This window comes from Pavona decussata, unplaced genomic scaffold (genome assembly GCF_977016875.1).
Source record: "Pavona decussata unplaced genomic scaffold, jaPavDecu1.1 SCAFFOLD_383, whole genome shotgun sequence".
NCBI lineage: Eukaryota > Metazoa > Cnidaria > Anthozoa > Scleractinia > Agariciidae > Pavona > Pavona decussata.
Genome location: NW_028145756.1, coordinates 442501 through 452500, shown reverse-complemented (window position 1 = coordinate 452500; position 10000 = coordinate 442501). Strand labels below are relative to the sequence as shown.

The following is a 10000-nucleotide window of genomic DNA, read 5'->3' as shown; positions in this document are numbered from 1 at the left end:
AGTCTCCTGCAGCTCAGTGGTAAAGCATCGGAAGGTCTTAGGTTCGAGTAGGAGCACTCCGATTTCCTTTTTCGATTTTGCCTGTGTCACTCTCTAAATAATAAATAGATCATCCTCATGTGCCTGACGGTGCTTTCCGAATTTCAACATCACGAATGCAAAAATTAACCTTGCTGATCTTTCTTTCCTTATCATGTCGATTGGTATTAACATGTTTTCGTGTACTCATTTGACACGCAAGCTTTAAATATTAAGGTATTAGTTTGCATCATTACAATCTCATACCATTGTACTGTTTGCTTTTACAGAAAGATTGTTTATAAAAGAATATGAGCCATTCACAATGCCACTAAGATTTCATCTCATATCCAACTCGCGCTGTAATACTGAATATAATTAGATTAAATAAAAGCAAATATAACAAGTAAAAAAATAAAATCACTACAACCTATCAATGCTTAAAATGTAAGAGCTATACGAACTTAATCTTAGTGTAAATACCTCCAGGCAACTACAGAGATGAATTGGCTCACCCTGCCATTCCTTGCCTACTCGGCTGTACATTAAAGGTCTCTACCATTATAATAATTATGGTGATATATCCTTTATCGTCATTGCACCGAGGTTATGGACTAGTATGGATTATATAATTTCGGAACGATTCAGCTTTATTATGGTTGGGGCGTTACTGCCGGTAAATAAATGTTAACTATTCACTTAATTCGATTTAACCACGGCAAGGTTTACACAGAATTCAACATCTGAAATCTGACTAGCCACGAAAACATGGAGCGAATAATCCCAGATAGGTTCTTTCGGTCCTTTTGGTGTAATGTTAATAAAGGGACTTGAAAACACTTATCCCATAAAAACATCGCAACTTTTAAACACCACAAGAGAGGATTTGTCAGACAAATAAGTAAAGTATACGTGGACTTCCCAGAAGTCGTTCGCTGTAAGACCTAAAACAGTAAATGAGACATAGTTGTTATACTTACATGTGTCCAAGTACAGAGATGTTGTGAAAGGCATTTGGTTGTAGGTGCTCAAGCTGATTATTGGTTAATTTTCTAAAAAAGGAAAGTAAAATTTAACGTAAATTAAGTAAATCTGTTGCCTGTCAGTTTGAGAATGGCTCTGACATGACAACAACAATAATACAAAAGATTTTATCGATACAACGAAAACTGGGAAGGAGCGATACCGAGATGGCAAAATATTTTTATCTCCCTCGATCAGGCACGCAATGACCCCACCACTTACAGCTATGGATAATCCCAACCCTTTTATTCACTCGTGACGCGAACAGAAAAAAAAAATCAGACTTTTTAGAATCTACCTTTTTTTGGCCAAGCCGGTGTGCAAACTTGATAAAATGCAGCGACTTGTCAAGAAATAACTGGTGTTTTTATAGATAGGTATATCCCACGCGGGATACAATTCAGCAATTGTTGGCGGAGCGGGACACGATAGCATGTGTCCTGCCATGTGATTAATGCGAAGGAAATGCACCTGATTAGAACGTGACAAAGAAATGAGTCATCATCTTTCAATATTTATGATGGCTGGAAAAACATTAGTTTGCTCCTGTAAAGGCCCCTGCATAAAATTCATCGTCTCCTAAGTTTGCCTCACAAACTCAGGAAGGCCTGAATGCACTTTCTATCCTCCCCTGGCCTAAGAACACGATAAAAGCGCGATCTATAAAGGGTTAAGCTCTTACACTCAAAAATTAATATCATTTTTTCAGCAGCAAGAAACCATTCCCTGAACATGTTTATACTTACAAATCTATAACACTTTCGATTCCAAACTGTCCTATTCGTGATATATCCATTATGTTGTTATTCGATAAATCCCTGCCAAAAATACAAATAGTACAGTTTAGTGAATTCCTCTCAAATGGAGGATCGATAGTATGTCATATGATTTGGTAATCATGTCATGATTGCACAATGGCGGCCATCTTGGACTTCTGGATTTCCCCACAACTTCAGGAAAGCACCAATTTAAACGAAAAGTAATCAAAACCAATAAAAGAGCTTATAATACGAGCAAAAAAACCCACAAACTTTAAGGTAAAAAAGAAATTTTTCCTCATTTAGAAAAAAAGGATTTTAAATTATATTAAAAACTGTCTTTTAAAAATTGGTTACCATGATAATATCAAAGTCAATGGACACTTAACGAGTATATCAAACTTTTACCAGCTAAATTTGTGAAAAAGTCCTGAAGTTTCACGGAGTTTGTGGAAATATTGGAAAAGTTATTCAGGTTGAAATTCGCCACGGGCAGAACCCGCCACCCTCCCCCAGTCTAGATAGGGTTAAGTTGGCAGTCTTTAGTCTATTCTAAACAGCAAAATAAAGGCGCGCCGCCCTCGCAACGTATCGCCCTGTATAGTTTTTAAAAGCTTCTGCCAGTAAGGATCGAGCAAAGTTGGAAATCGACCCAAAATCCAAAATTTTGAAACTTTGTCAGAATAAAGCCTATTACATGCCTGATTCTTTGGCATAATTTGCTTTCTCTCAAACTCGATAATTTTATTTTGGGACGAGTTTACTTTAAGAGGGTATTTTTTGCCGTGAAAACCGAAAAAATGCATTTGTCACGCTTTATTTGTTACAGGTGTAAACAACTTTTGCTAACTTTCCCCGGAAAATACGTTATCTGAATTGACTATTTCAAAATATGGTGTTCTTTCACAGTCTTTGCTTTCTTGGAGGATAGTTCAAAATTATTATATTCACCGCCCGTCGATCTGTCAATCAATCGCAAACAAATCTGCTCGAAGCGCCTCCAAACATATCGTAGTCGCCCCAGAACACGAAGCATGTGAATTGAGTACCAAAAACTTTTGTTCGTAAAAATGCCAAAAATGGATAAATGCGGGATTGGAAAGCTTCCGGGACGGATTGTGGTTCAGTTAATGTGAAAGGCGCAGTGATCACCGAAGATCAAACGCTAAGTGATTGTCAGCGCGACATAACAGGGCACTTAGAGACGTTGAAAATGCGTCGAGACGACGTTTTCTCCGAGAAAGAGCTGATTCTACTGAGGGCAGGTGAGGATATTTTCGTGGCCCTCTCTTCTGCATTTTTCCCTGTAGGGTGTTATCTGCTCACGGCTTCGTTTTCCACATATTAGGAGTATTTGAGGGGAGTGCTGACATTAACTTTCGCGTGTGTCCAAAGCACGTAGATTCCTTTGGTATCAAATGGAGAGGGCGGAAAAAACTTTTCCAGGTTCCAGAGGGGGTCGCAACTCACCGCTCAAAAAACCACACGGGTGATCGCACTATCAATAAGAAGCTGTCGGAGGAAATATTCAACAGGACTGGATCACTAATACCTATCGGCTCAGGTATTCAACCGTATAATCGTTATTTGTTTGGAATGTCGCACTAACTACCGTATCCACTAACACGGCTCTACTTATATGTTGTCATTCTTCCAGCAATAAACCTGTCGGCAGTGCCGCGAAAAGCTGAACACAAGCATTGCGACACATGAAAAGCAGCCAAAGAAGGTGTGGAAAAATAGTGAACAGAATCATTTTATAGTGAGTCCCTCATGCCTGTAGAGACTGGGTATTGTTTTAGTTTTTATTCACTATCCATAACACGTATAAAGAGAGAATGCTTAGTACACTAGGCTGTGCCGCAGGCCTTTTTTGCGATTCGCAATTGAGCGTTGTGCGCTTCCTGTGGCGACGCGCAACCGTAACAGTCGCTTGCTAGTAGAAACAGGGAACGTACAAGGGAATGTGAGGCGAGAAGAGGAGTCACGCAAAGGATTACGTGGAGTCCTCTTTTCGACCCACAATCCCTTGTACTCTCCTTCTTTCTACTACCAAGCGACTTTACATTGATCTGGGGGTACAGTGGGAGTGCTACGGAGCAGAGAAAAGGAAAAATGCTTATCGCTTCGGCCATTTGTATGAAATAAAAGTTGCTTGAACCCTGTCTAAGAACCTCCCCTGGAATTACCGTTTTCTTCCTCCACTTCCCTGGAGTTTCCAGCATTCAAACAGATCGCCTCCTCTTGAAGAAAAAAAGTCAGCAATACTCAAAACCCCTAGTCCCTAGTCTCCTGGCGCGTTTCAGTTTCTGTACAGGACGAGCAGTTAGCCAATCATTTATTTGAAAGAAAATAATGCACGTACATATAGAGCGTTTCAAACAAAAGAGGCAGGAAAGGTGATAGAATTGCACCTAAGACGGGGCCACAAAATAGCACCCAACCTTTCGTACATTAACTGTAGGGAATGTGGAAATTTAAACGTGTAGATGGTTCCCGTGACGACACACAGAAATCGGTGTTATGCTATGGTCTGATCAAGAAGAGATCATGGAAGTGATTTCACGGGACCTCGAGAGGTTGGCCATTATTCTTAATAGTTCTGTGTACCAGCCTTCCTCGTCCCAGGAGGAGACGCAATCAACGACCGATGACAGTATCAGCCAAGCCACGTGTAAACAATACCCCAAACCTCCAGATAACACTGACAAAGGCAAAGTCGCAGCATTGCAATGGTTTCTGGATGGGTGCAGTATTGGGCCTCTTGGCTCTATTATGAAGCGTCCTTGGAGTGATGCCACCTCGAAAACGCATGACTGCTACACCCATAAAGCAGGTGAAATCATCGCGGAAGTCCTAAAAACCATAGCGCCGCAGTCCACTCTAGAATTGTGAAGGGCAGTGAAAAGAAAGGACGAAGTTACCCAGCTCCTTGAGTCTGCAGATCCTGGCAGTGATCTACTGTTAGCTGTGGTGGAGTCTTACAAGCAAGCGGACCTCCGAGATAAGGCGCCAATTGCTCAGTCTTGTGGCAGGTAAAGTGACCTACGCAATACTGGCAGCGCACATACCTCGACTGACAAGATATGAGTTGACTGCGGCAAGACGATTGCATGCTTGAGGTGGGCGCTGGGCTCCCTGTACAGCCGGCGGCCAAACAGAGTAGAGAAAAAGTCGGCTCTGCCAAGTTAGATTACTTCCTCGACTTTATCACGTCTTCTAATATCGTGTAGGACCTCCCATTTGGTAGAAAAACCCTGACATTAAGCAGCGGCATGAAGATCGACATTCCCAATGTAATAAGAACAATGTTGCCATCTCGCCTTATCAAGCAATATAACCAGTATTGCAGCGAAGAGGGTTACACTCCACTCTCAACCCGTACTCTGTTTAGAATCTTGTCTGGAGCATGAGTGGCGTCAGTTCGAAAGAGTTTATAGGGGCTAGACAGCTACGCGGCAGAGAGGGGACGCGGTTTTGATGATCTGTTATCGATCCTGGACACTTTAGTGCAGTAAGGGGCCAACGAGGCTGTAATTGTTGAACTCAAGGACAACTTGAAATACCTCAAACAATACATCAAAAGCGATTACAAGGTAAAGGAATAGTCCCTATATAGATACAGTCTGTTCATTGTGTAGAGGTGTAACAGTATAGTTGTCTGGTTACAGATCCATTGCTCCATGGCTAGTACTATTCCTGACCACTGCAGAGTGTCCGCGCTCAGCGACCCTAAAAAGGAGTGGTATCGCCGACACTGCGGTCATCAACACAATCAACTTTGTGAGAGCTGTGAGACCTTGAAAACAGTGCGTAAACGATAATACTTGGACCCCGCCTACTGGGCAAAACAATCCTATCTAATTCTATTCTTTATTTGCTTTAGTCTTTAGACTCAGTTGTGTCCCTGATCCAGTCTACCAATCTCCCGCAGGACCTTCAGGACGACCCTCAATTTACGGCGAGAACTGCGTGTGACGGAATCCGCTCCTGGAAAACTCATCAGCTGCGCAGGGTTCACCTTGATACAACCCGGACAGATGTTATCGATAGCCTCCAGGAAGACGTGGTGCTTATCACTAAAGATTTCGCCATGAAGTTCTTACCCGCCCAGTACAGAGAAACGCAGGCTGAGCTCTTTGGAAAGAGAGGTATCTCCTGGCACTTGACAGTATGTCAGAGCAAAAAGGGAGGAGAGCTGGTCGCGCAAACGTTTGTGCACATAATTGAGTCTGGTCTACAGGACAGTCACAGATTAGTGACCGTAATGGAGCATGTACTGAAGGCCTTGAAGCATGAACACCCTGAGTTAATGAGAGTGGTTTACCGCCAAGACAACGCAGGATGCTACCACTGCGCAACCACCATACTAGCGTGCAAAATACTGCGAGAGAAAACCAATATGGATCTCTGCCGGATCGATTTCTGCGACCCTTAGGGTGGTAAGGGTTTATGCGATAGGAAAGCAGCGCAAAACAAGACGCACGTGAAGTAATACATTAACCAAAGCCACTCAGTCACAACACCTGCTGACCTTAAGAAGGCTATCGAGTCCGATGAAGGTATTCCTGGTGTTCGAGTTACAGTTGTACCTGTTCCCAAGACCACCGAGAACACAAAGAGCATCACGTGGGAGGGCATCAGTGGTTTGTCCAACTTCGAGATCACGACAGCGGGTGTGAGAGCCTTCAGGGCGTATGGTATTGGCGCAGGGAATTTCAGATCCTGGACGTCATTTGCAGGTACGCATGGATCATCCAACCAAACGTTACTACGGGAAAATTTCTTGCGTTTGAATAAAATAGATCCCAGGCCGCTATACACTGTTTTCATAGCACGTGCACTTTGCCTAAATGGGATAGCGAAACTAAACAATAATGCTGTGATTAGAAATAAATAAGTCCGCACCACTATATCATATGCTCTCTCTCTCTCTCTCTCTCTCTCTCTCTCTCTCTCTCTCTCTCTCTCTCTCTCTCTCTCTCTCTCTCTCTCTCTCTCTCTCTCTCTCTCTCTCTCTCTCTCTCTCTCTCTCTCTCTCTCTCTCGTGAGTTCAACGAGTGAACACGTGTTTTCAAACGCTCTTACATATTTGATTGAAATTCGTTTATTTAGCCACTGTTTTGATATATAATGGCTTGTAAAGATTTCTTATCGTATTCCGAGGAAGATAACAAAATCAGATGGTCAGGCACTGAAACTGAATTGAAAAATTTTATTAAGACCTTCATCTGCGTTGTCGACGGTTGGAACGACCGCAAGTGGGAAGACGATCCAAAGCACAACATGCTGTCCTTCAAAACATCTAAAATTGTTCTGAAATGGTATAGTACGACCAAAACAATTCTAATGCAGGGCAAAGAACATGCCGAACTAAAATTGCTGCTTTGTAATCTGGCAAAGGAAGACAGCGACGCTATTCCTGAAGACATTCGGAAAGAAGGTGACGAACAAGATGGCGACGCATACTCCGAAGGGCGGGACGGAGAAGAAAACGTCATGATACAAAGTAATGAAGAAGACAATGGCAGTGTTACCAGTAAAAATGTCCAGCTTAGCGATTCTTTTCAACCAGAGAATGAATTAACGTCCAAGTGCAAATGCAAATGCTCATAAACAACACGAAGAATTGACATTTTGGATAAACAATTCGAAGAACTGAAAGGTCTCCTACAAAACTCGTCGCTCCTCTCTGATCCAAATTCAGTTGCAGCTCTTCTCAGTGAAAACGAGCGCTTACAATCCGAAATTTTACAACTGCGAAACGAGAATGCCAGCTTACTAACTGTCATCAAGTTAATTAATAAGCCAGACTGTCACCCAGCGAGGGAACCGCATAATTCTGAAGGCCAAGATGAAGTTACCAACCCAAACAGCACAACTGGGACAATAAAAGACCAGTCGACGACCAGCAACAACAAACCGGGAAGTTCTAATAACAAAGCAAATACGGAAAAAACGAAGATGACACCACAACCGAATTCTCAGAGAACTCCAGCGCAAACCGAGGCCGATGAACAACCAAGAAAGAAAAATGTTGTTGTCTTGGGTGATTCTATTGTGAAAGGCATATACGGATGGAGGCTCTCTAGGACAAGAAATGCACCATTGGTGACAGTAAAATCGTTCCCTGCTTCGACAATAGAGGACATGGAGAGCTACTGCATACCAACGATAAGAGCAGAGCCCGATGAACTTATCTTGCATGTTGGAACAAACGATTTGCAAATGAACACGTCCCACCAAGTTATTGACAATATTGTCAACCTTGCCGATAATATTTCTCAAAACTGCACAAGTGAAGTGACGATCTCTTCGCTTTTAAAGCGTCTCGACAAGCCGAATCTTGATAGTAAAGTGACGGAAATCAACAACGGTTTGCGTAAATTCGCGGCCAACAGAGGTTGGAAGTTTATTTCGCACAACAACATTAATCGAAAGAATCATTTTAACTCCAGTGGCCTACACCTTTCACACGAAGGTAATTCCCTGTTTGCTTCTAATTTAATTAAGCATTTTAATTCTAGTAATACTCATTGAGGTGACAGCGAGAGTTCTATTCCTACTGACGTGCGTAAATGTCTATCCCTAGTACCGCAAACTAGGGGTTTTAAAATTGCGTCTTTGAATATTGCTAGTCTCCCTGCTCACATCGATGAGTTGAGACTTTTTATGGCTGATAAAAATCTGGATGTTTTAGCAATTAACGAAACAAGACTAAGTGATTCAATTGATAACTCTTGTATTCACATCCAAGGATATGACATGGTCAGAAGGGATAGAAATCGTAACGGTGGAGGAGTATGTCTATATATTCGCTCTTCAATAAATTTCAAAACACGATCAAGCCTCATGATCGACATCTAAGAGGCAATTGTTGTTGAAATATTTAAACCAAATTCTCAGCCTTTTTGTATTGTTGCTGTTTATAGGCCCCCGGGAACCGAAGACGAATTCTTTTGCTATTTTGAAGATGTAATTAAATCTCTCGACTTTGAAAACAAGGAGATTATTGTCATTGGTGACATGAACTGTAATTATTTGGCCGAAAGTAGAAATTCTGAACTGATCAATTTAACTGAAATCAGTGAAGTCTACCAGCTCACACAAATTATAAACAAACCAACTAGAATAACGGTAACTTCAAAATCGTTAATCGATTTAATTTTTACAAACCAAGAATCAAGAGTTGTGTCTCATGGAGTTATTGACTGCGGAATCAGCGACCACTGCCTTGTATATGTTGTTCGGAAAATTGCAGTTCCTACCAACAATAGACATAAATATATTACCACAAGGTCTTTCAAGAATTTCAACTCAAGTTTCTTTATTCAAGAACTGCAGTCATTACCCTAGGGAGATATTGAGTTTTTGGATTCGCCAGATGAAATGTGGGATGTTTGGAAACAACTTTTCACTAGTTTTGCTAACAAACATGCCCCACTAAAAACAAAACGAGTGCGACATTAAGTGTCGCCTTGGCTCACGTCTGATTTGAAAGGAATGATTATAAAACGTAATCATCTCAAAAAGAAGGCAGTGCGTTCGGGGGACTTAAACGATTGGAATGAGTATAGACGCGTTAGAAATAAAACAAACAATAAATTACGGGACACTAAAGCTGCTTATTATCATAAAGAAATCGAAAATAATTCTGGTAACGTGCGAGAGATATGGAAAACTATTAATGATCTAATGTCGCGAAAAATTAAAAGTGACACAATCAACGAATTGAAAGTGAACAATTTATCATTCACTGAGCCCTGTAAAATTGCTGATGAGCTGAACAAACATTTTACTGAGGTAGGATCGACTCTCGCCTCTACTTTACCGCAGAACAACTGCGATTTTAAACAATATTTGTTAAAACCAAAGACAAACTTTCGATTAGAAAAGATTTCCTTAACATCCGTTCTTAAAACCCTAAACTCCCTTGCAACAAAGAAAGCTGTCGGGCTCGACTATATTTCCTCAAAACTATTGAAAGTTGCAGCGCTTGTCCTTGCGGAATCTCTCTGCAAAATTTTCAACAAATCTGTTAAAATTTGTACTTTTCCATCGGAGAGGAAAAGTGCCAAAGTTTTCCCTGTACATAAGAAGGATGACAAGTCTAATCCGAATAACTACCGACCGATTTCTGTTTTACCTGCTGTTGGAAAAGTTTTTGAAAGAATTATATATGACCAACTGTATTCTTATCT

The 10000-nt window shown here is 41.4% G+C and overlaps 1 protein-coding gene and 1 pseudogene across 1 annotated transcript in view; one reads left to right on the top strand and one right to left on the bottom strand.

Moving 5' to 3' along the window:
• Positions 1–10000, bottom strand: part of LOC146451845 (uncharacterized) — a 71128-nt gene that overhangs the window by 42581 nt on the left and 18547 nt on the right. Inside the window, exons 8-9 of the mRNA XM_085098579.1 lie at positions 1788–1859; positions 999–1070 (exon numbers count right to left, since the gene is read on the bottom strand). Of these exons, the coding sequence (XP_084954705.1) occupies positions 999–1070; positions 1788–1859 (144 nt within the window). The remainder of the gene's footprint in view (positions 1–998; positions 1071–1787; positions 1860–10000) is intronic.
• Positions 4575–6699, top strand: LOC146451846 (uncharacterized; annotated as a pseudogene).